Source organism: Plectropomus leopardus, chromosome 6 (genome assembly GCF_008729295.1).
Source record: "Plectropomus leopardus isolate mb chromosome 6, YSFRI_Pleo_2.0, whole genome shotgun sequence".
Lineage (NCBI taxonomy): Eukaryota > Metazoa > Chordata > Actinopteri > Perciformes > Serranidae > Plectropomus > Plectropomus leopardus.
Genome location: NC_056468.1, coordinates 27016567 through 27041701, shown reverse-complemented (window position 1 = coordinate 27041701; position 25135 = coordinate 27016567). Strand labels below are relative to the sequence as shown.

The 25135-nt window shown below is 37.7% G+C and overlaps 4 protein-coding genes across 5 annotated transcripts; 3 read left to right on the top strand and 1 right to left on the bottom strand.

Annotated features, from left to right (window-relative positions):
• Positions 1 to 548: 548 nt before the first annotated feature.
• On the bottom strand, positions 549 to 7044 carry utp15 (UTP15 small subunit processome component). Its single transcript, XM_042488130.1, has 12 exons — positions 6885 to 7044; positions 5397 to 5515; positions 5209 to 5301; positions 4869 to 5053; positions 4447 to 4625; positions 3491 to 3616; positions 3127 to 3262; positions 2956 to 3040; positions 2084 to 2239; positions 1759 to 1860; positions 1416 to 1549; positions 549 to 1278 (listed from the first exon to the last, which is right to left on the bottom strand). Exons 2-12 carry the CDS (start codon positions 5484 to 5486, stop codon positions 978 to 980), a joined length of 1587 nt encoding a protein of 528 aa, XP_042344064.1. The 5' UTR covers positions 5487 to 5515; positions 6885 to 7044; the 3' UTR covers positions 549 to 977.
• A 446-nt stretch (positions 7045 to 7490) lies between these two features.
• LOC121944393 (transcription factor BTF3-like) lies at positions 7491 to 10508 on the top strand. Of its 2 annotated transcripts, none has more exons than XM_042488168.1 (6): positions 7491 to 7556; positions 8421 to 8489; positions 8929 to 9042; positions 9388 to 9589; positions 9690 to 9743; positions 10137 to 10508. In XM_042488168.1, the coding sequence occupies exons 2-6, from the start codon at positions 8421 to 8423 to the stop codon at positions 10181 to 10183; spliced, it is 486 nt and encodes a 161-aa protein (XP_042344102.1). In that variant the 5' UTR covers positions 7491 to 7556; the 3' UTR covers positions 10184 to 10508. The 2 variants fall into 2 exon arrangements, with proteins under 2 accessions (XP_042344102.1, XP_042344101.1); XM_042488167.1 differs by having other exon boundaries at positions 9687 to 9743.
• Positions 10509 to 13187: 2679 nt separating this feature from the next.
• Positions 13188 to 18922, top strand: si:dkey-88e18.2 (interleukin-12 subunit beta). Its single transcript, XM_042488447.1, has 8 exons — positions 13188 to 14697; positions 15031 to 15112; positions 15251 to 15499; positions 15812 to 15917; positions 16059 to 16246; positions 16617 to 16765; positions 16856 to 16966; positions 18508 to 18922. The coding sequence occupies exons 1-8, from the start codon at positions 14668 to 14670 to the stop codon at positions 18670 to 18672; spliced, it is 1080 nt and encodes a 359-aa protein (XP_042344381.1). The 5' UTR covers positions 13188 to 14667; the 3' UTR covers positions 18673 to 18922.
• Positions 18923 to 19499: 577 nt separating this feature from the next.
• LOC121944995 (protease-associated domain-containing protein 1-like) lies at positions 19500 to 23734 on the top strand. The gene is made up of 5 exons (XM_042488982.1): positions 19500 to 19716; positions 19941 to 20041; positions 20134 to 20243; positions 22270 to 22437; positions 22931 to 23734. The coding sequence occupies exons 1-5, from the start codon at positions 19641 to 19643 to the stop codon at positions 23049 to 23051; spliced, it is 576 nt and encodes a 191-aa protein (XP_042344916.1). The 5' UTR covers positions 19500 to 19640; the 3' UTR covers positions 23052 to 23734.
• Positions 23735 to 25135: the final 1401 nt, after the last annotated feature.

Here is a 25135-nt window from a genome sequence, read left to right as displayed (position 1 = left end):
ATAATTATTTGGATATGTTGCAAATACATTGTGTTTTGCAGGTGGCGGAGTATGAATGAGATGAGTTTGTGGATTTTGGAACATTTAATAATTGAATATACTTACTTCTGTTTTGCTGACTGTGCAAAGAGTTTTGACAGTGTGATCTCAGATTTGACTATTGCATGTTAGCAACAGAAAAAAAATGTAATGAACATTTTTCACTGTTGGCATTTGCTTTCCTCACTCATTTTTGCCAAAAGGTAAATGCAGTTGTAGCAGGCCACAGATCAGACTAACACAGGGGCATTTCTAGGATTTGAAGAAATTCGGCTTTAGCCTGGACCTCTGTGGGGGAGATCCTCCCCTGACTTTGTTTTTTTATAAAGCAGCTCTATTTTGCTGCAATTTTATGCACTCTGACATCACTTTACTTTCATTGTGAATTAAAAAATGGTCAGCAGGCCACACTGCACCCTGTGGACCGCTGGCCACAAGTTGAATATCACTTGCATGTTGAAGACGTATCATAAGTGGAAGTTTAAAGAAATTTTAACGCAATTAGTCTGTTTCACTATTACAAAGATTTATTTATATCTGCTTATAAAACATTTACCAATGCCAAATCTTATGAAAACAAAACAAGCAGACATTAACAGTCAAATCATCCAAACACACACACATACACCACATTTACATTTGAAAGTGTAATTACAAGACTTCCAATAAAAACAACGCCTCACTTTACCATTCACACATTCAGAGATTCTTCACACAGTAAATGTATCTTCTCTCTGGTGCCTGATGTCAGTCACGCCGAGTTAAAACCTCAGAGTGAGACCATGGGGTTTGTCAGTCTCTTAAAACCTGTACCAAAATGTTTGTTTGGTGACATATAGCCTGTCATGTCAGCAAATGTGTCTGATGTTTCAAAGAGGTTTTCAGAGTTGTGAAGGCACTCTAACCCAGTCTAAAGCAGTTTTTCTTCCATGCGAGCCTCAGGTGGCCTGAAGCTGTGGTCTCGAGGTACTCTCTTCTCCCTGAGCTAGGCCGTTAGCCCTGCTGATGCCAGGGCACGGCACCTCCTTCCTGGGGAGGGAGGAGGCAAACATTGCGTCCAACATGCCCAGCACCTCCAGGAGTTCCTGCTGGTAGTCAATCTCTGTCTCCACCAGCTGCTGCAAACGCAGCAGCTGACGGTCCACCACTGGTGACTGGCCGATTACTGACTGATAGATGTCCAGGATATTCTCGGCAGCTGTTGTGAGGACCGGAGCAAACCTGGGGTCAACCAAGTTCCTGGAGAGGAAAAAAACAAGGTGTTCGTATTCATATGCTCTTGTATTTATGTAAGGTTTGATGCATAAATCACCATATCCAGTAACACATTATTTCAAGACCTTGTGAAATCAAATGAGGTTTTATCTGCGTCTTACCCTATGAGGAAGTTAAGCAACCGAGTAAGTCCTTGTTCATCCCTTCCTGCCAGTGCGTTCTTCAACGTTCCTCTTCGATCCAGCTCCTTTATAACAGCAACCGTAACCTCAGGCTTTCGCAGTCTTGTCCATGTCTATAAAGACAATTAAATATACATTATTGATAACAGCAAAGTCATAATATGACCTTTCTGAAATGTTGGTTTTTGCATGAGGGATGCTCCTCAGATTCAAATATCAAAGGTAGCCATTCAGCCAGCAACAGGAAATCAGCATCTCTCACTGCTTTATATTGCAAATGTAAAACAATGTTGATAATGTTTTAAATACATGGGATATTTACCTCCAGAGCTGTATCCAAAGCCTTCGATACATTGAATTTCTTGAGTTGCTTGTCATATTTAGCCAAATGCTGTCTGACTGGCTTGCTGACAAGATAATCATCCTAGAAAAAGATGAAGAACCAAGACAAATAATTTACAATAGTGAGAGAGAAAAGCGTTATATAATAACTCGCTGTGCAGCAATACAGGCATTAGCCATGGTCAGTTTGACCTTGTTTTTTGTATGATTCAGTCAGAACATCTCTTGGGGGGTCATTCAGCAAACCACATCAAGTCTAAGACTGTTAACCTCAGCTACTGACCGTTCACTGAGTGTAGATGTACCTGTTTAGGGACATAATTCTTCCCCTTCACAAAAACACGGTATGACGGCCGTCGCCTCTGTTGTCCAGGGATGCCTTTTGACTCTTCAGGGTTTTTCCGGTGTTTAATACTCAGAATACTGTTGGTCATACCCACCACAATGGACTCATCATTTGGCTGAGGAGAAAGACACATTCATAGTTTTACTGTCCAAAATCCACAAGCAGAAATAAAATGAGACAACATCCACTCACTTTCACAATGATACATTTTTAAGTCTGCAAGACAGTTTAAAGGTTGTCAGAATTCTTGAGATCATCATGAAATTCAGTCGATGGATCACTCAAAAGATCATCATTCAACACTTCCTTAAATACACAAGAACCTAGTTATAGCCTGGTTGTTTCCCTTCACCAACCAGTCAAGTTTCAGTCTCAGTTTATATTCATGTCTGTCCTGACACACTTGTAGCCATGACAGTAAACAATACTTCAAATATAAATGTTGCTGCATAGAAGCTACATATTCTTAAACTTAAATGCTTCACACACTTCTTCAACCCAACAGCACAACAGATCTAAACAATCAGCACAAAAAGTGGGCACCCAAGATTAGTGTCACCAATTCAGTATGTTACCAAGTGTCTCCCCTTCTGTTCCTGAGTTATGATGTTGAATAACGGCTAGAAAAGTGTTTTTGCAGAGGACTGAGATCAGCAAATTAATTCTTGAGTTATAGCCAAAAATGTGTTTTGTGATCAGCCAAAATCAGCCAAATGTGTAATCATCATATATGTTGCTTCACTTATTTGAATGTCTCTCCACATTAACCTCCTCTTCCAACATGAAAAACTTATAACAGAACTTGATGAAGAGTTGAATGTAATTTCTTACAGCTAAAGCCAGACTGAGGATGGAGGCAGAGTAGTCAAAGTTGTGCACCACTTTGTAGTTGGTTGTGTTATACACCTTTACATGCCTGAAAAGACAAAAAGAGACTCTGCATTAGACTGTATAAAGAGTGCTATTACAGACATGCATACTGTACATATACCTGTCCCGTACCTGTCCAGAGAGGCTGACAGCAGTCTCTCTCCATTGCTGCTGAGACACAAACAGGTGACAGTTTTGTGGTGATTCTTCAGTGACACCAGAGGCTGTCCTCTTTTAAGCAGATCCCACACCTTCACATAGCGACCTCCTAAAGAGAGAGGCAATATTTGGTTTAAATATCAGGGATCAACATTAGTTAATATAATATCGTGTGTGTATGAGTGTCATTATCTGCATCAACCTAAACAATGCTGAGGGATCCTTATATTCAAATGCATAAACACTAATAACAGAATTTGTGTTTGTTCCGACAACATGTGGGCACATTTTCTGGATGCACTGACTGAATATGACAATGATTAAAACTTCTGCCCACCTGCAGAGACGAGGAGTCCCTCAGAAGGATAGAGAAGCAGACTCTCTACTGGCTGGCCGTGGTCCATGGTCATCACACTCTTATCCACTCTGGCATCAAACAGCTTCAGTGTGTGGTCGTAAGATCCTAGGGTAAAAAACACTGATTGCTAGTCACACAAAACAAACAGGCCAAACTTCGTAATCCTGGTCCTCATCCTCCCATCTGCGGCACAGGACTGTCAAAACTAGCCCAAAATGATGTTAGATTATTCCTTAAAAAACACAGGGTTGAACCATTAGAATATCTATTTTTGCTCATTATGTCCACGAGAGGGCACACAAAGACAGACAAAACTATGAGTTATCCTAAAAAAATGTCTTTTAAAAGATCTACATACCTACACATTACAAGATAAACAAATAAAACCAAGTCCTATACCTTAAAATCAAATATTAATTATCAAAACTTATTACAAGTTGGTTATATGATCAAGGTTATGATATTTACTGACAGCCCTACTACAAAGGCACTCTGCCAAATAGCTCAGGGGCAGAATTTAGAGTTTAATTACACTTTTTTTTCCTTTGTGTACTACTGATTTTGCATGACAAATTTATTTATTCTACATATATAAATTACATGAATACCTTATTTTTCTTTCCAAATTTATTTCTTGTTTAAGCAAATTATTTTACTGTAATTTCTTGTAATTGAAAAGGAAATAAAATACCAGTCAAAAGTCAAAAATAATGACGGATTATGTTATTATTAAATAATTTCAAAGACACTGTGACAGATGACATTTATTTGTGGTTCTATTGAAAAAGTCTACTGTCCATATATAAATCCAGAAATTCTGGTAAACACTAAAAAATTGATGCTAATGGGCCAAAAAGGTAATTTCCTGTCCTCCTTTTAATTCTACCATTAACTTTTATCTTATATAATTTTTAAAAAATTCACTACCATCTCACCGGTAATGAAGAGGTCTCTGCTGAGTTTGCTCGTGACACCACAGCGGATGTAATCTGTGTGTTCTTGGTAGCTGTTGAGCTCTGTGGCATTTGGGATGTCCCACAGTCGACAGGTGTAGTCGTCTGACCCTGTGAGGATCTGGTACCGGTCTGAGGTGAAGTCTGTGACATGTACAGCCCTGAGCAGAAATAAAATGAGACAAAATTTATGTCAATTCACCTGTATAGCCAGACGTCATTAGGTCAGTAAGACAGTTTAAAGTTGTCAGAATTCTTGAGATCATCATGAACTTCAGTCGATGGATCACTCAAGAGATCATCATTCAACAACTCCTGCGTTTAAATAACGTCAGTGTGTAACACTCAGTCTGCAGGTTAGGACGGCAAAAACACCATCAGACAGTGAAACATGAGATACCTACTTTGAGTGCCCTTTGAACATCCTGATTGCCACCTTGCCACTGACATCAAACAGCCGGACCACAGAGTCCTCACATCCCGCCACAAGCAGCTGACCGTCTGACCTGAACCTCCCACAGTATGCAGTCTCCTTAAACCGTGTAAATGTCTTCACAGGCTCCTGGGAAAATGGCCCGTATATGTGGATCTGTAGAGAAACCAGAGTTAGAATGAGATGCTATAACTATACAGATATTCAAATATTCAGAGGACTGACTGGAATCAGAATTGTTTATGAGGTAAACACTGATGAATTTGAATAAACACAACTGATCTGGATTCATACAAGAGATGCCAACATACTCTTGTGAATGCTGTCACAGCAAAGTTATGTGGAGCCACCGGGGAAAAATCTATGTTTGTGATCGCTCCAAATTCTTTTATCTGGACCGGCGTCTGTGAGAGGAGAAACAAAGATGCACTGTTATGATTGATAAACAACACTAAAGCCCACAATAATATTAAAGCAGTATATGAAAAAGTAGACTGACCTTGTAGTTTTTCCAGTACAGTGTGTCTTGTGTTACTTTCTCTCCAAGTTTGGGATAGACTTGGATTTTTGTGGGTTTAAATGAAGCCATCTCTATGTCAATCACAAAATACTTTTTGTCTGGTAAGATACAAGAAATGAATTCATGGATATTAAAACATTGCAAGACATATGACATTTGGGCTTAACCTCTTAAATAGAGGTCAACAGATTATTGGCCTGGGTGATTATCGAGGCCAATATTTGGCCTCGATAATCACCCAGGCCAATAATCACCCAGGTATAATCTAATTTTTCATTAATTTTTTAATTTTAATTTTCACTGACTGTAAATTAGATGTTTTTTTAAGTTTCAGTTTTTATTAAACATTTGCTAAAGGAATTAAAACAAAGTTTTGTGTTGGAGTTATTATATACAAAATTCTAAATTTCAACAGAAATATTTTCCTATTGTTGTAAATGCATATCAGTTCAAAATATTGGTTATCAGTCCCATCAGCTACATATAATCGGTATCAGTATCAACCCTGGAAAACCAATATTGGTCAGTTTCTATTCTTGAGCCACACTGACCTGCTGGTAAGTACTTTTAAAGAAACTTGTGCTGAGCAGCCCAGCAATGGTCAAACCCAGACAAATTCATTTTACATTTTAGCGGCTTAAAAAAGACAAATGTTTACTATTTAACTCAGAAAAACATATACAGAATATGATACTGTCAGACAGAGTGGAGAAAGGCTATTATCACGACCTTATAAGGTCCCATTCCCCATTAATGGGTTTTTTTGTTTTTTTTTGAGAGTTAGTTTTTCCCTAATCCCCTGAGAGGGTACAGGGACACTTTGACTTCGTTTACTGTGACAACCACTGAGACATATTGTGATTTGGGATGTTGGGATTTCAGATAATACTGAAATTAAACTGAATTTGTTATTGGTACAGACCCTTAAGGCATGCTTTGTGATTGGGTTATAGTTAACTCTGATTTGACCTGCACTCTGGGTTGCCTTTGGGTATAAATGTGCTATATAGATACATGTGCTTTACCTAACATTAAATATATTGCAGGGAAAACAAACGTGGTAAATTGGATGGTAAGGCGTTAATAGCTTAACCAAGATAGTCTACAAGAACACATCTGGCAAAAGAGGGCGTAAAATTTAAAGAAACGGCCTGAAAGGCAACAGAGTTGGCACAGAAACTTTCTACCAAGCAGCATTACAAACCACCAAACTACCGGCATGAAGGCTAAGCTAACGGCTTCGCTATTTTGAGACAGTCGATGTCTTCACCATGGTTTATTATTGCGCATGAAGAGGTCAAAAAATAAAAGAGATGTCTGTAGTTACTCGATAAAACTACGGGTAATGTTACGAGTTGAAAATAAAAGCAGGTTATTAGAAAGATACCTGAGCAACGTGTTCAGTACTTATAGCAAGTTAGTTAGCCTAGCATTTTCCAATATAAAGTGCATTCTGATGATTCTTACCTCTGAGTAAATATATCCGTGAGTGCAGTCGTATTTTTTCCAAGTACAGTTTGTTGAAATTAGATGATACAGATGTTGGTTGTCCAAGTTAACCAAAAGTTGCTCATTTTAAAGAGTTATCACGTTGCCTCTCGGAGCACTGGAGGACGCCATGATGACATGTGACTACTTCCGGTATGAACGGCATATCTTTATTGTTCACTAAAATAACTCCCTTTTTTTCTTTCTTTCTGTCGTTCTTTCTTTTTTAAATATTTTAAATTGCATTAACGGTGGACCTACTTTTTTAAATAAAGCCTATAGATTCATTAACTTGACTTGATTTTTTTGTTATTAAAGTTTTGAATAGTAATAGTTTATTTCTAATATTTCAAGTGGTTGTTAAAAATGTGCAGAAAAAATTAAAACATTTTGAGAGTTCACTACTTTTAGTCAATCTTATAAAGCAGGGAATTGATAGATGATCTTGGCGATTTCAAAAACCTGAACGGACAGATTTGACATCAGAAACCCCTTGTAATAAACATTTAAGAAACATTAAATAATGATTTTGAAAAAAAAACTGCGGTGGCATATCCGGCAATTGATCGATCAGAGTGCGTCACTTCCGATCTTCACTCCTTTCTCTGAGCTTCTATCGACTGTGTGACCCGCGTGTTTACACACTCCCAGGTTAGTTCACGTCTCTGTACCCCCTTTAAGCTATCAGCCTCGTACAAATTTGAGTTTGTAGAGAAGTAACAGTCCCCTGTCTCACATTTCGAGCTGTCGAGGAAAAGGTCAATTATATCTGAATGCTAGCATCAGTTTGAAAAGGCCTGAGCTAGCTGTTTAGCTTGCTTAGCTAATAAGCCGACAGTTAAGTTGTAATACTTCCTGAGAATCTGAATGAGAAATAACCTTCCCAGGCTCGGAGGTTTAGAAATTAATCATTGTCACTCAGCACATCTCCTCGTCGGGACACGCTGTGTAACATAAGCTTTTAAAGTTAAAAGCTAAGTGATAATTCTTCGCTTTACATAACGTTAAGAGCCAAACTTAGCACTAACTTTAGCCGACCACCTCTGTCTGATTCATGCAGAACTTGAGTAGAGACTAGAAAGTGTGCTGCTATTTTTGGGCTTCTGACAGCTGTGCATTCTTGTTCGTTTGCTGTGCCAAAAGGCTAATCGACAGGGGGGATTTTGGGGAGTTTTAGGTTTGGCACTTAAATGTTATTGCACTACCCATTGAACAGTTCCAATGAACTGTTACTATCAGACACTATGTCCCCACACTTTGACCTGTTGTCACTTTTTTAGTCATGAAATGTATACTTGTACACTCATTTGCATATTTCTCTACTATTGATTGTCATTATAAGATCAAATTATAACCAAGCACATAGATATGAATGTGGATGACATTAGTGGAATGATTATTGGTACTTTCATATGACTCCCAGCACTGTGTATATTGAGATTTTTTTTTCAAATTACTGTAACTTGTAAGTATATCAAATTTGATGATGCGTATGTGCTGTTTTTCTTGTGTCAGATGAAGGAGTTCATAATGAACCAGGAGAAGCTTGCCAAACTGCAGGCGTCAGTCCGCATAGGCGGCAAGGTGAGCTGAAATGTCTGCTGGCAAATTACTTTAAAGGTCCAGTGTATAGGATGTAGTGGCACCTAGCAGTGAGGTTGCAGAAACTTTCTGTACCAACCAAGCATTTCGGGTAATTATGTAGGCTGGCATGAAAATGAAGAAGGCCCTATTTAGAGCCAGATTTTGAAGTATCCACTCTGGGTTACTGTAGAACAACATTGCAGGCTGTGTTGAAGACGTCCCGCTCCATATGTAGGTGTAAATTATAGAAATCTTCATGTATTGAAAACACAATTCTTACCTTTAGGTGACTATAGACAAATGACAATATAGTTATAAATATTATCATTTCTTTCAACAAATGTCCCAAAATCCTTCACATTGGACCTGAAAATGTTTTTTTTCCCTGAGTCTTGTCATTGGGTTATTGGTTCATATAGCTAATTTTTCTGCTCTGTAGGGGTCAGCCCGCAGAAAGAAGAAGGTGGTGCACAGGACGGCAACAGCAGATGATAAGAAGCTGCAGTTCTCCCTCAAGAAACTGGGAGTCAACAACATCTCTGGCATTGAGGAGGTATGGCAAATTATTTCTGAAATGCACAGCAATAAGTAGACAGGTCTTCTTCATGACATTGATGCTCTCAGGACTGGGCTTTGTAGTTAATACTAACAAACATAACATTATACAAAAGGCCAAATTTTACATAAAAGAGACTGGAAAAATAATCGGATTCTTATCAATTGAAGCCCGTAATTGCCGGACTTTAATGTTGAAGCAATTAGCCAATCGGTTCAAAAAGAAATGATGGCAAAAAAGTAGATGTTATGGTGTTTCAGTTTGTTGGCTCATCCTCTGACACTGGCCTCAAACTCCTCTCTCCCTTTTTTTCGATCACTTCCTTTTCTGTGTTCACTGTAGGTGAATATGTTCACAAACCAAGGGACAGTGATCCACTTCAATAACCCAAAGGTTCAGGCCTCCTTGGCTGCCAACACCTTCACAATCACAGGGCACGCTGAGAACAAGCAGCTCACAGAGATGCTCCCGGGAATCCTAAACCAGCTGGGAGCCGACAGTCTAACCAGCCTCAGGAGATTAGCAGAGACCCTGCCCAAACCAGGTACCCGCAAACCCTTCACTGGGCTGTCTGCACACATCATTAGGATTTTTGTGCTTTTTATTAACAATTTGCCATTTGTTCTTCTTCCCCCTCACAGCAGGAGAGAACAAATCCCCCATGGTTGCTGCTGAAGAGGATGATGATGATGTTCCAGGTAAGCAAATTTACACATTTCTTCTCAAAACAAAGTTTTGCAGTTGTATAATTAATGTTATGAAGCATTAAATAGAGCCACATAAGTAACACTCCAGTGCAGGCTGATCAAGATGTTTGCATATGTGTCTTATCACATGGCACTTTTATGATCTTACGTCTAATAAGTTTTTCTCAATGTATCTGGATGCATATTTATGAATACAATACAAGCCTTTGTCACCAACAGGAAGAAAGGATCAATTTGGAGGGCTAGTATTTTGTTCATGTTTAGTAACAAAGTTTTCTTTGTACGATAGATAAATCTAACCATACTTAGCCATTTTCTTATTTTTATCTGTTCTTTATCTTTTCTGTCGTCCAACCCTCTTCCCCCCTCTCTTTCCGTTTTCAGATCTTGTTGAAAACTTTGATGAGGCTTCAAAGGACGAGGCAAACTAAAAAAACATTAGCCAACATTTCAAAGCTACTCTTGTCTCACTGTACTTTGTCACAGCAGCATTTTAAATTGTTCATCTCTGTAATTGCTCTGTGGCTACAAACAAAAGTTGCATTTTAATTCTAACAATTGGGCTCACTTTTTATAGAAACTCTCACTCAGCCTTTTGTTTGATTTGCCTCATTAAGCAGTACAGATGACATTATTTTATTCACTGGAATGTGCAAACCTTTTTCTTTCACACGCTGCCTCTCCTGAATTGTGATGGCCACACATCAAACATGTTTTGGTGGAATTTATCATGTAATAAAATTCCATTTAAATATCTCTCTCTCTCTTTTTTTTAATGCTCCAGCAGTTCACTGCATCATTTAATGGAAAGCATGTTGATATTGCTTTTATTACATTCAAACTCATGGTCCTAGTTCCCTAAATTTCCACAGATGATTGGGTAATGAAATCATCAGTAATAAACCACTAATCATCGAATATTTGCCATTACTGGCTTGGCAGCTGAACAGCAGCTTTGGTTTAAGTTAACAAGTGTCTTGTTCCATTATAGTGAATGCTGGTTGAATCACATCCAGTGTAGACAGACTGTAATATAGAGCCGTAAAGCCGTCTTGTAAAGGTCGGCATTGTGATGTTTGGGCATATACAAAAAAGAAACATGGGCTTTTTGGGGGGCATGCATCTCTACCACACACTTGCTAACAGTTGGCGAGTTAGTATACGTGCAGTGCATCCATGACAATGCACAGAGCTGACCGTGAACAGGCAAGATGCCATGGGTCACAAAATGCAATAAAAACCCCAATTTAAACACACATTTTAAATGCGCTGTGTACAAGAATGCTCCTTAAATTCGACTAATATTGACATATCCCAGATGTCTTCATCAGAAATGGCTAAATTCAGAAAAAGCCTTAATTTGGAATATCCAAATAGTATATGCTGTTTACATGACCTGTGTGAAATTCAGAGCACTCTCATATTTGTAATAATAGTGGAATATTAGTGTGCATCTTAATTTAGTCAATGTTCCTACATGAGAGGGGTTTTACATGAGCACTAAGGTGACCCTGTCTCTGATATTACACGAGGTTGGGTCATTTATTGGTGCTGCTGAATATCAGCTGGCAGTGTAACTTATACTCTGTTAGCAGCTAATCCAGCCAGCTAAACACTCAACTGTACAATTTGGGATTCATGCACGAAAGGGTCCAAAAACTGAAGGCACAAGTCATGTACACTGAGATACTTGCATCTCTTTTTATATGACATTGCTTAAATGTGTTTTGTGGGTGGATTTTGTAACTATTTTAACCACTTTCTCAGGCAGACTTAATTGTTGTGTCATCTTGGCAGAAGTGAGCTCAGAGCCTGGCAAAGTGCTGCTGACCACAGTGCTGACAAATAGAGTAATATTGCCACGGCTTGGGGATTTATATGCAAATAATACAGACTTAGTGGGTTCATTTCCATTGATTCATCTAATTCTGATGAAAAATGAAGCTGGTTGACTCAAAACTATTTTTATACTTTTATAAGTTGATTGAGCTACAGTGAAACTAAATTAGAACATTTTACAATAACTAATTTATATCAAGTGGCAGAGCAATGTTTAATATGCTTACCACTAATACACAGTTACATCTCTTTGTTGTCAGTTCACAATAAGTCCAGACTAGCTTATAAAGCCGGTATCAGCTATACATTATCGGTTTTGCATTCATTTGTAAGACTGTGAAAATTGTAGCTAGACCTTTTTGTAGCTATAACTTATTATCAGTAATATGATAATATATATATGCAGTCATTGTAGATAAATGATATGAATATAGGCAGAGAGGTTATTTAAGTACATAAAAAGTAGATACATAAGGCTTTTGAGGAACTGAGACATGAAACCAACTATTTCTGTTCATATGACCAAACAGGTTTCGCAGAATTTTAGATCATAATGTGGTTACAATATGCATGTCACACTGTAGTCAGCAGCTTCTGTTAACAATACAGTATGTACTTACCTGCCAAACTGTATGAGGACAAAGAAGAATTTTAACACCAAATGCTAATGCAAAGCTTTGTTTAATATGGAAGTACCTCACACACAGGTGAACACATGATGGGAACAGATGGTTTACGCATCTGTGAGGATCAACACAAGATTAAAATGTGAGTTTGAAAGAGCTGACATTTCACCCAGACTGACTAATGGCAGGGAAAGTCCTTGTGTCTCTCCCTCTCTCTTTTTTCCCATGTAAAGATGTGTGTATGCATGCATTTCTGCATGCCCTTGAACTTTCAGAGTATCAAATGATGGGGGAAATCCTTTAAAAGGAGGGGTTTTTTTGTGGGGGGCAAGGTAATGCTGGGTAAAGTTTGGGATTTAAGTCCAGGATTAGTTACTGCTAAGAAACACAAAAGCACACTTATTTATTTATTTAACTATAACTTGTACAATCTCTCTTTTACAGCTCCAACTAATAAAGTTTCATTATGGATTAATCTGATGATTCATCATTGAATTATTAGATTGATCATTTGGTTGATAAAGTGTGAGGAAATAATAATAGATGCCCCTCACAATTTCCCAAAGCCCAAGCTCAGATATTCAAACTGCTTGCTTTGTGCAATCAGCAATTCAAAATACTTTAACTGTAGACACAAACAGCAAATATTCACATTTGAGAAGCAGCAACCAGTGATTTCACGGTGTCATTGTGGCTTAAAAAAACAGACTAAAAGCTCCAGTGGGTTTCATGGCATCTAGCTGTGAGGTCGCAGATTGCTACTTCTCCCCTGTGCCAAGCGTGTAGGAGAGTTACGGGGGCCGATGGAAAATGTAAATGACCCTATCTAGAGCCCTTTTACACAGAGTTTGTGCTATAGGGCAGCTACTAAGTCCGTTCTTTATGCAGCCTTTGCATTTTTTACAAAGAACCAAATGACAGAGGCATCATACCGCTTCAGTGTGTGATTGTAAACAGCATGCTGGCATCGTGGAAACAAAAGAGGTGTGACAGGCATGACGTTTAACACATTGCAGAGATGGTCTCTGGTGTGACATATAACATGTCAGCAGAGCTTTCTAAACAACACCAATGGCATTAAATGGCAATAACAGTCATTTACTGTCTCTGTCATATGGCAGCTAATCTCGTCCTCTGCTTGGAAGGTAAGGAGCTCCCAGAACTTATTGTTTTCTCAATTTGTGGACTTTTACTGCTGATGTTCCTCTTTGATTTGGCCACTAACTGCCATCAGCTGCTTTCTAAATCTCCCAGTATGGATAGCATACATAACATGTTGTCAAAATGTCACACCCGTCCTGCCCATGGTCCTGTCCCCGCTGTCTGTCCCATTTACACAGACACTGTTTCGGCACTGTCAATACCTCCTGTACCGGCTCAAAGGCAAGACAACTCTTTATGCAATCTTTTTATACATAACGGCCAGGCAGCATATCACTGCGATTTTTGCGGCTTGAAGAGAGCTAGTGTTTGGTTTGTGCAATTTGGGCTACTGTAGAAAAAAACATGATATAGATACAGTTTTCTGTTGTTAAATTTAATTCCTGCTTGATCAATAAATCAACATGCTGGCCTTTTTCTGTGGAGACGTGAGAACAGGAGTTTTTTCTATGAATTCAGCTTAACATGACATCAGTGACTGATGTACAGATGGTCATTTTGTGAGTGAAGTATTCATTATATTATATAAATGACTTCAAATGTTACCAAATAGTTTGACTTGTCGTTTCCGCTACACTCGTGTAGAAGAATATCTAATATTTAGTTGAGACTGTTTGTAAAACCAAGAATGAATTTCACAACACCCAAAAAAAGGAAGTTTAGAGCTGAGAGACTAACAAAAGTCTCTGTAAAACTTCTATTCAATGTCTATATGTTCCATTTAAAAGATATATCTGTAGTAGGCTCATTTTGTGAATGAAGAGGACAAGTTTGGGTTTGGGTTAACTTTAGGGATCTTTGCCTCAAAAAGAAATGTTAAGCTTTCACAAAAACTAAAGCTCAAATGATTGTGTGTGTGTGTGTGTGTGTGTGTTCTGTTTGTGTGATTCCAGAATCAGTAATCAGACGTGTATCTCATATGGGATGTGATGCTGCAGCATTTTAGCTTAGAGTGAGGGCAAACCCCCCACCCTGACAAACACCCACACTTGACACTTCTTATCTCCATCCCTCGGTCCCTTATTCGAAACTCACAGTTAATCTGTTTAAAAATTTGACATTCAAAGCAGTGTAGAGGAAATGCAGTGCTGACGGGCTTATCAGTTTACTATATCGCTCAGTTTCTCTCTCACCTCCAGAGGTGTCATGTTGGCGGTGGTGGTGGTGATGACGACACTGATGATGCTGCATGCTGTATGCAATGGTATAAAAGTGATGGTCAGTGGTCAGTTTGAGCATACAATCATCAGGATTACAACGGCAACTTCTGCTCTTGATATTTTTTTTAAATGTCACTTCAGTGTAACCTCATTCAAATGGTAAGAAATAACTTTTATTAATAAATGTTTGTATATCTGTTTTTAATTTTTTTTTTTAGTATCTGGTCAGTTAATGTAACAATTGATTGTATATGGTAAATGATAAAATTGGGAGTAAATGGACAACTTTGCTATTTAGGTCACTTTGGAAGATAGTAACACATTTCTCTGCTAAAAGCACTCAGCCAACTGAGATTTTATAGACAGATTTTGTTTCTCAGTGGAATATGAAGAAATCACAAGCACATCAAGCGACAATGACCTAATTCTAATGCAAAAGACTGATTTCTTTCCAGCCTATAATTTCTTCCTCTTACTGTCACAATTCCTCAGATGACCTTGTCACTGTGGATCTGTGGACTTTTGTGCATCAGCCTCACCGGAGCACATGAACTCAAGCACTTTCCAAAACACTGTATGTCTTTTTTATGCTTAACATTTTTATCTATCATTTATTTTCCCATATCTTGAATGATTATAAACCTGTTCATCCCGACATGTTAATAAATCTGTTTGTGTGTGTCCTTCTCTGTCTGTATCAATGTTTCTCTAGTTGTGGTGGCAAAACATAATGTTGCAAATCCAGTCACCCTGACCTGCCATACAGAGACCAATGGACCTGTCACGTGGATGTTTGACGAAGACTTCTTAGATTTTAATGGTAATATCAAGCAGAATGGTCAAAATCTGTCTGTGTCAATGGTAGATAAGCCCATGTTGGGAGAATACAGCTGCTGGAGAGGAGGAGAAATGCTGTCCTCAACCTACCTGCTTCTGGAGGCTGATGCGAAAGACGTACCCGGTGAGATGCTCTGGTTTCATTTTCAATTGATTCCACTGTTCATTCAAACTATAAATGTCAAGACTCTCTCAAATAGAGGAACTTAAACTGTAGACAAGACATACATCCAAAATGACCAAATTCTTGAAACTTTCTGCATGTCTGTGTGGGTGGAATATTTCTCTCTCTAGAGAATGAGACTGGGAAGTGTCAATACTGAATCATGATGCACTTCCAACATAAATGTCATTTAGTGATATCTTCTTGACAGTTTTTTTGATCCAAACATTTTCCATTAAACTTGTATTCACTTACTCTGTGTTTCAAATTTAGATTCTTTCTCCATCAAACATTGGGCGAAGTCTTATGACTGTAACCTCAGCTGTGAGTGGATCCACGAGAAACAAACAGCAGTGCGCCTTGGACTTGGCCCTGACTGGTAAAACAACAACAACAAAAAAACAGACAAATTACAGTAAAGAAAATATTGCATATAGTGTATAAAGATTAATCAAAAACAAGCAGACAGAACTTTACCTTTCTCAGTTACCTATTTCACACACTGTTTTTGCCTCTGCAGCAAGAAAGGTATGAAGTCGTGTCACTGGGTCAGCAGTGATCAGCCTGTTCATGGGAGATTCCATTTTGAGCTGTCCCACTCCCTCTCCCCCTACACTGAGGAAAGCACCATGCTCCAACTCACTGCTGAGGCCATCGTTGACGACTACTTCATCAGGAAGACCTTTGAATTTTATCTCAGAGACATCAGTAAGTTGAGTGAAACTTAGCGACATTAAAGGCTTTCAGCAGAAGATTATCAAGATTTGAAGCACCTTTTGGGAAAAGGTTGTTCACAAAGTACAAAATTAGATTGTTAATTTGTTAGGAAATTTGTAACTTTCTAATAAAGTAAAAAAGTATATTTTACACATTATCAAAAACTATAACAACATGAATGTCTGTGAAAAATGTCATGATAAAAAAAGAATCGTTACAAAAACAGAACAAAAACAGCTGTGACAACTTGAAATTTAAGAATTAAAGTACAAAAAAAAGAAAAGAAGGCAAATGTAAGAGGTCACGTTATTATTCCTTACTTATACATTTTTTCTTTCACTGTAATTTCTTGTCTGTCCAGTTAAACCTGATAGTCCCCAGATTGGCAAGTGTGAGAAGGAGGGCGAGAACCTGAATGTGACCGTCAACGCACCATCTAGTTGGTCAACTCCTCAGAGCTTCTTCAGTCTGGAGCACCAGATTGAATATGTCTTACAAGACAATGGCAAGGTAAACACAAGTCTGCTGATCTCTCCATTCCTGTCTGTGGTTCTCTCCATTGCATTTGGTTTTCTCATTGTGAAACCTGTCTGACTCTAGCCTGGACTTTCATCATCTGCTCTGATACCGAAGGGGACCAGCAAGCTGAGGGCTCGCTCTCGGGACCCACTGGTGCTCTCAAACTGGAGCGAGTGGACTCCCTGGAAAAATGTAACCTGCTGAACTTTTTAAAACTGTCTGCTCCTGCTCTTATGTGTCAATGATGTCCTTTCATGTCCTCTCTGTTTTTTACTGTGTGATTCTGGCTGCTGCCTCCCTATAAGGCAATCACACACTGATGACCAAGAGTTAACACAGCACTCACCAGAAGCACAGTAATGTGTCTTTACTTTTTATGACAGGACATCAAAACACATGGCTATTATTCATTTTTATTTATGAGTATACTCAAACTATTTATTTGTGCATTTATCTATTTTTTATTTTAGATTATACATACAAAAAGTAGAGCAAAAATCATAAACTTACTGTGAAATGTGGAGATTTAAAGGAAAGTCTTTCTTGCAAACAAAAAGACTGTTGTTCCCCATTTTAGAGCAACCATCAGGGGTCCTTGTGAGGGTAAATGGGGTCCCTATGAAATACAAACACCAGACATTGGCATAGTCACCTCCCAAATTACAACACAGACAGTTCTGTTAGACAATATGAAATGTTATCTACTAGCACAAAATGTCCTTTGGGGTCTCATGGGACCAAATCTTAGAAATGGTCCCATAAGGGATCCTTAAAGCAATCTGCATAATGCATCATTTAATATGAATCATAACTGGAGGAGTCAACTTCAATCTGAACTTTCACACTGTGTGTTTCTTGGCCCTGTGTAATTTCTGTGTAAGTGTGTAGGTGTTTCTGTGTAGGCACCACACAAACCAAATGGCTATTAAAAGAGCTCTGTGCTTTCTTCCTTATACATGTTCGTCCTTTTTTTATGTGCTGCTCATGTCATATGTACAACTACTGACTTAAATTAGAAATCCACATTGAATGTAATGCAAGATACAGAAACAGAATTACATGCTTGTACTTACTAATCGCTATTAAACGGGTTTCAGGACTTTGTTAAGGTTTTATTGGTAAACAAGTTCCTATAGAGGTTATTTATGATATTAAGCTGTTTTTTTAGTTGGTAATGAATGAACAATTGAAGAATTCCAGCAATGAATAATTAGTTGTTTTTTTTATGCTATTGCCGAGTTTAGTTAGTAAAACTTAAAATTCCATGTCTGCCATCTATTAAATAAAAATGATAGTAATGATCTAACTTCTTCTTAAGAAGAGGATCAAATTCAAATAAGGACATATAAACTAATACAGTATGTCTAACAATGAGGCATATTTATGTTATCATTCAACAGTAATTATTGACCACACAGGCCAACTATAGCTAGCAAAATGCAAAATGTTTTAGCGTAGCTGCACCTGCTTTACCTACCAAATTTGTTATAGATGTCAAATGCATTGAAATCAATCAAGAGATAATCATATATAAAATTCTCATTTTAGCATGTGCATTTTACCATTTATTATTTGCTGAAATTGGTGGATATGTCAAAAACCCAACAAAAGGTGTATCGTGGTATTCTACCAAACCTTGCAAAATAACATCAATATATTTGCTGAAAAAAAAAAACTTTTCCCAGTTTTCTTTGCATCATTTCAAACTCTGATCTGTCATTAACTCGTTGCAGGTGATAACAGGAAAAAAGAACCAATGCAAATGCAAAAACACTGTAAAATCTTGCTGCCCAGAGTTGCCACCTGAGTTCTTGGACAACTGCAAGAAGAAAAGGAAGAAAAACAGGAACAAAGCTGCCCAGCGGAGCCAGACATCTTTTAAAGAAAATGTTCAATAAAAATGTGCATTGCATATGGAGGTGTACTGGTGTATGATCACCTTTTATTTAGGAGTAGTGAAAAAATATTTGGATGTATTTTTATGAAGTAATTACTTCATCACCAAGTACAAACCAATTCAATTTAATGCAACAGCTGTGCAATAAATCTGTATCTTCATGAGCAATTTTATTCCATTTTTGTTCATTTCTAGTATTATGAATTCCATTCTATGTGTGAGGGTGAGTTAAGTTATCATTTGTATTTTCTTATAGCAGTCTTAAAACTGAAATGTAATGGGAGGCATCCAATACAGATATTTTTCCTTGAGCCTCCCTGAGTGATTGGGGGAGATGCATGACCCTCCCTAAACCACAAATAATAAATAACCCTAGTTCTGGCAGTGATAATTGTTGTGATTATGGAGTTGTCTTTTTTTTGTGTGTGTGTGTGTGTGTGTGTGTGTGTGTGATTTTTTTTTTTTTTTTTAAATAAAATAGGCTTTTCAAACCCATTTGCAAGTTTGGGGGTTCCGAGGGTATTTAAAATGAATACAAAATAAGACTATTTAAAGTTGAATGTCCCTCTCCAAAACCAAATCAAAAACTAATATAACTCCCTCACAAGTGCTGAAAAAAAGTTATTGGAGATGCCTCGCCTATTTTGCACCACCCTTTCCCTTCTGATAAATAATTAACAGTCCCTCTGTTCCATTTTGCCTTTGAAAAGCTATAATAGTTGTAGAAACTGGTGCAAATGGGGCCCAGTGGTTTATTTTTGCCCCGCGGCCACATAGCAGGTTTATCCGGCTGTGCAAGACACGCATGCGCATTAAAAGAAGCGCGGAAGTGGTAGCTAACCTGCTGCTCTGTTGTCAACTGACAGAATAACAGCTAGCTTACAAATTGACAAAACACCGCTCGGAAATATAAAGCCACACTAAAGTCTCGCCTGTGTAACGTCGAGGAGCTCTACAAATGTCTTGAACATGGCGAAGGTTGTTCAGACGACGGGTCTAATTTTATATCTCTGGAGTGTTTTCATGCAGTTCAGTCGCGTGTCAGGTGAGTAAGGGGCGGAGGTAAATTTCAGATGCTAGTAAACAGCAAATTTAGCTAACTGCTCGGTGATACAGTAATTGCAACAATGGTTCAGACACATGCAATCAAGTGTGGAGGCGTACTCCGTCATCAGACTGCTGTGGTTAACCAACGCTGACCTCATACTGAAGATGCAGTTATTCATACATGTCTTTTTTTTTTTTTTTTTTTTTTTTGGTCTGCTTTAGGTCTTGGGATCAACGAACTGCTTTATTTCCGGGTCATCAGTCCAGAGGAGATAGGGTACATCTTCAGTGCAGCACCTGCTAAAGACTTTGGGGGAGACTTCGTGAGTATTCTGCCCTCTGATTAATTTTATTTGTTGGCCAAATGAATCTCCAGCTTCACCAACACAGTCCTCTCCTCTCCTTTTGTCTCCAGACATCATCATATGAAAAAATATTCCTGGTGCCAGCAGACCCAGCAGACGGCTGCTCAGACCTGCAGGACAGAGACATCATCCAGGGACAAGTAGTCCTGGTGGAAAGAGGGTATGTACGCAGCACCTGCAGCTTCACCTGTATATAAGCCATAGAGGATATGAACACAAACCACTGGAGGAGAAACTGGTGAAGGAGACAAATATAAGAAGCTTTAAGAAATGAAGAGAACCGTGACCAGTAGTAATATGATAAAAACTTTATTTATACAGCACCTTTTAAAAACAGAGTTTACAAGGCTGTTTGGCAAACAAGGCAAAGCAGAAGCAAGAAGGGTTTCTTGCAGAGGTAACATAACTAAGAGCCAAACAATAATGCCGAACGAAGGCCAGACACAATTAAAAGTAGAATTAAACAAGAGAGAAACAATTACAAAACAAAATAACCACAACCCATACCAACAAGAGTAAATACAGTTCAAAGAATATAATCAGCAAACACAAAAATAATAGTACTAGTGAAAGCATAAAACACGATTGAGACAGAATAAAATAATCAATATAAGATACAAAAGACAAACTAAAATAGATGAATTAAAATAGACAACATCGCATAAAAGCAAGTCTATAAAAATGGTTGTTAAGAAGTGATTTAAAAGAGGTCACTGTTAAGTCACAGTAAGGCAACTGTTACAAGCTCAGGTGTGGTGACTGTCCTCTCACAGCCGTAAGAGGACAGATTGAGCTGCTGTATTGTAGGTGCAAGCAATGTTACCTCTGGAATAAAAAAATAAAATCTGAGAAGACACATTTACTGTGTTACACCGTGATGTTCTGGACATATTATGGATGTATTAAGGTTATTTGATGGTGCCGTTATTGATCCCCAGAGGGAAAACTCAGGTTTTACTGCAGCACAAAGACCGCTAAATAATAGAGAATCACAAAAGGTATGTACAATAAGGATTGAAGTAAAAAAGGGAACTATAGGAGAGCAACTAAAGACACTTGTGAGGTAGTGCCATAGTGTGGTTAATAACAGTAAGTCAGCAAGTCTAGAATATATTGAATCAATGTGCAAAATGCTACTACTACAACTAATAATAAAAAAGCAAATCAATCAGAGTTGCTCACATGGCACATAAACTGAAGAAAACAACCTTCAGGCTTCTACGTTTTTTGGCCTATAAGTATGTGCACACAAAAATATTTTGTCTTTTATGTCTTTATTATACCAATAACGTAACATAAAACTATCGTCTTACATTTTGGATATCATAATATTTTAAGTGTTGTCTTTTTCTGGTTTAAAAAGCTGCATTACAGTAAAGTGATGTATTTTCTAAACTTACCAAACTGTTAGAGCTGCTTCTATCATTTACCTTTACCCACTTAGTCATTATAATTGACTAATGATTATCTATTGAAATATTAATATCAATTTATGTGGCTCAAAAAAATCTTAATTAAAAAGTCTTAATTATGACTCATTTATATTCTAATTTGACTTTTGGCTAACATTATGTACATATACATATATATATATATATATATATATATATATATATAGAGAGAGAGAGAGAGAGAGAGAGAGAGAGAGAGAGAGAGAGAACATCACATTTCCTGTGAAATGTAGTTGGGGACAATTCAGCTTGTTGTTTACCTGAAGAGCAGTAACTGAAATAAACACGCTGACATTTAAAGGTCAGTGAAGTTTATTAGACCTTACTGCACAACTCCATTTCCACTTGGTGTTATATATGGGTTGGACGCTGCTTGGCAAACATGAGATGTTGGCTTCGACTTCTTCTCCCTATTAAATCTAAATGTTACACTATAGGTTGTCAATATATTTTAACAGATTTGAAGGCAAAACTGATTCTAATTCTAATGTATCCTGTTAAATGTCAAGTATAAAAACAAACCTACTCTTCTATAATTATGTATGGGTGAATATTTAAAAGAGAGGAAGTTTAACCTGTGCTTAGTATCAGGTGTCATACACAGTGCATAGATGGGATAGTACAGTTTGAATAAATACGTGACGACTGATAATTTGTTGTATCAAAAATTGTGTTTGCTGGCACATTAGAAAATAGTTTCTCACACTTTTTTCTCTGTCTTTGTGTGTGCTCCAGAGGTTGCTCCTTTGTTCAAAAGGCCCGACAAGTAGAGGAAGCAGGTGGCAAAGCTGTTCTGATCGCTGATAATGCAGTGGACAATGACAGCCAGTACCTCGATATGATCACCGATGGAAGCACGGCCAAACCAAGCATACCTGCTTTATTCCTTCTGGGACGTGATGGGTAAGACACATGCAGACACATAATCAGTCAGTCCTGTTAGACTACAGTATTAAAGCTGTAGCTGTTAAGTTTTTTCTGAAAATAACTTTTTTTTTCATATTTGCTGAAACTGTCACTATATCCACACAGCGCAAAAAACAGCAGATAAGCTGTAAAAAAAACATATTTCTCTGCCTACTTTATTGCCTTGTACTTTTTTAATGGCCCTACTGCACATAAATGAAAACCATTCAGAGCTGAGGAGCCTCTAATGCAGCTGTCAATCATGTCGCTGTATGTGAACTGTGGTCAAACTAGGCAGCGCTGATCAAATATGAATCAGGATGTTGTTACTGCATTGATTACCTCTCACCTCAAATGTTTTCAAAAAACACATTTTTGTATACTTTCTAACTGTAACATGAGAACGTTAGTCCAGCTGGTGGGCTAATGATTTATATAATGTAATACATTTTGGGACAGTAACAATTTTTCCCCTTTCCTTGTCTTCTAGGATGATGATCAGACGATCTCTCCAGAGACAAGCACTGCCGTGGGCTGTCATTTCCATCCCTGTCAATGTTTCCTCTTTGGCTTCATTTCCACTCAAGCAGCCCCCGTGGACACTGTGGTAGAAATGACGCACACCAACAACTCCACGCACTTCCTCACTCAGTAAACATTCTTTCATCATTATATGTCCTGTCAGCCTTGAATAAACTCACAGCCTCACAGGGAAATTCTTCTGTGGGAGTTAAACAAATTCACATGCACTAGTGGTGATCCAGTAAAATTAGCATACACATGATCATATCACGCTTAAGCACACAGCCGAAGGCGTGTGGAAATGAGCCTTTTAATAGTGTTTGAATGGACTCTGCTAGAGCTGTTGAATCAGATGAAGTCAGACAAACTTATTTTCAGTGCTCAGCTGAAGTTGACTGAATTAGGAGGTGGTTGTGAAGATAATGAGCCTGTTTACCACTTGATTAATCTCCAGGAACCTTTGTGAGGATGATTTGTTGGTCACAAGTCAGAAGTGAAACCAGAAAATTGGATTCACATTAATACAACATACAGACTGATGCGCACCATTTCTTATGCCTTGTCTTATAGTTAAAGTTATGTAGGACACTATGGGGGGCAAAGCAGGCCATAACAGCAGTTATTAAACTTCACTATAATACAGCACACCCATAATGTCGTCTCGCTATAAAAATGTTAAAGTCCTCTTTATCTGCATGAACTAAAACAGGGTGGCACTCAGATCAAAATGAACACTGTTTCTCTTATGGTTAATAAATATATAAAATGACTTTCGTTGCGTAACAGACAATCATTTATTTATTGCCTTACAAAGATACACATCTATACAACTTTAAAGACCATGCGCCCATTTTCTGTTCGCTTGTGCCTGAAACTTAATCACTCAGATAACTTTAAGTAGTATAACGTATTGCCCTCATTAACTTTGTATTTATGTCGTTTTCAAGTCTTGTGATTCAGAAAAATGTGTGGATGAACATTTCTGACACACTGTTGTTGGGGAAACAAGTTGAGAGAAAGGAAAGATAATGAATAATAAGGTGTGGCAAAAACAAAGTATGAACATCTTGCAATGCAATGAAAGAGTCTAGTCTGCTGAAAGTTAAGAAGCAACTTGTATATGTTGTACATTATTATTAATAATAACGTGCGAAGATGTCAGTACGATTCTTTCTGATTTAATCTGTAAAATGGAGCACAAAAATGGGAACCTTTCAAACAAGAAATCAGTTGCTTGGCCAATCATGATGTGATATATTTTCATATTCATCATGGCTTATTTTTTTAACAAAATTGGAGTTTGTGTAAGTAAATCACCTGCCAAGGCAACACAAATATGTCTCTTTTAGCTTTTAAAATTCTGTGTCAGTTGTGCACATCCTCATTTAAGGCTTTACTCATCTGATATATCCTTTTGCAGTAAGTTGCGTTTTCTTTTAACGGACTGTCCTCTAGCAGTGGTCTTTAATGTCTGTAATTGTCATCGTCCATCTACAACTCTTACTGCACTTCCAACCTTCCGGGGAGGGAGCTGGTGTACCTTTGATTTTTACATAATGAGATTTCTGGCAGTTTTTACTTTTTACTAGTCTTTGAAGTGCTTGCTTGTAAGGCACTGATGCTCATATAGTTCATTTATTTTTGTTAAAAGAACAAAAAATGTTCAGAGTGGCTGTTTGAAGTTCTCATCTCCTTTATTTAATCTGTAAGAGAGTTTCAATCTGAGAGATTTTGTCTTTTATTTACTTGTAGAAAAAAAGAAGGAAACAAGAAATAGGGCTTTATATATTAATTGTATAATAATTCTTGCCTGCTTATTTGTGCATGAATTTAAGTGATCAGAGAAGTCCACTTGTCTTAAACTCAGCATATGGGTATAATAGAAGAATAGTCTAAAATCTAAAACTTGTATTGCCCATTACCTTTGGCAACGTAGATGTGTATTTACATTTTATGTCTGAAGAAGGACACATTTTATGATAAACATTTTAAATAAAAATACATAAGCCTAACACACTTCTCTTAATAACAATAACATTATTTCCCGTAACAATACATTTTGCCAGAAGCCTGTGCTTTTTTTTGATCAAGATAAATTATTTGTGGACTTGGAAGGCCACTGCATGAATGTATAGCTCTATGTTTCAACCTTTGCGCTGCAAATGTGCACCCG

Excerpts from the sequence above, each read along its gene's own strand:
- utp15 (XM_042488130.1), bottom strand. The coding sequence starts at position 5,486 with ATGGCTTCATTTAAACCCACAAAAATCCAAGTCTATCCCAAACTTGGA. Across the intron at positions 5,054-5,208 it reads CTGTGACAGCATTCACAAGA|ATCCACATATACGGGCCATT; the intron begins GTATGTTGGCAT and ends GTTTCTCTACAG. Across the intron at positions 1,861-2,083 it reads AGAATTATGTCCCTAAACAG|GATGATTATCTTGTCAGCAA; the intron begins GTACATCTACAC and ends ATCTTTTTCTAG.
- LOC121944393 (XM_042488167.1), top strand. The coding sequence starts at position 8,421 with ATGAAGGAGTTCATAATGAACCAGGAGAAGCTTGCCAAACTGCAGGCG. Across the intron at positions 8,490-8,928 it reads CAGTCCGCATAGGCGGCAAG|GGGTCAGCCCGCAGAAAGAA; the intron begins GTGAGCTGAAAT and ends TCTGCTCTGTAG. Across the intron at positions 9,744-10,136 it reads GGATGATGATGATGTTCCAG|ATCTTGTTGAAAACTTTGAT; the intron begins GTAAGCAAATTT and ends TTCCGTTTTCAG.
- si:dkey-88e18.2 (XM_042488447.1), top strand. The coding sequence starts at position 14,668 with ATGTCACTTCAGTGTAACCTCATTCAAATG. Across the intron at positions 16,247-16,616 it reads ATTTTATCTCAGAGACATCA|TTAAACCTGATAGTCCCCAG; the intron begins GTAAGTTGAGTG and ends TTGTCTGTCCAG. Across the intron at positions 16,967-18,507 it reads AGTGGACTCCCTGGAAAAAT|GTGATAACAGGAAAAAAGAA; the intron begins GTAACCTGCTGA and ends AACTCGTTGCAG.
- LOC121944995 (XM_042488982.1), top strand. The coding sequence starts at position 19,641 with ATGGCGAAGGTTGTTCAGACGACGGGTCTAATTTTATATCTCTGGAGT. Across the intron at positions 20,042-20,133 it reads AAGACTTTGGGGGAGACTTC|ACATCATCATATGAAAAAAT; the intron begins GTGAGTATTCTG and ends TTTTGTCTCCAG. Across the intron at positions 22,438-22,930 it reads TTCCTTCTGGGACGTGATGG|GATGATGATCAGACGATCTC; the intron begins GTAAGACACATG and ends CTTGTCTTCTAG.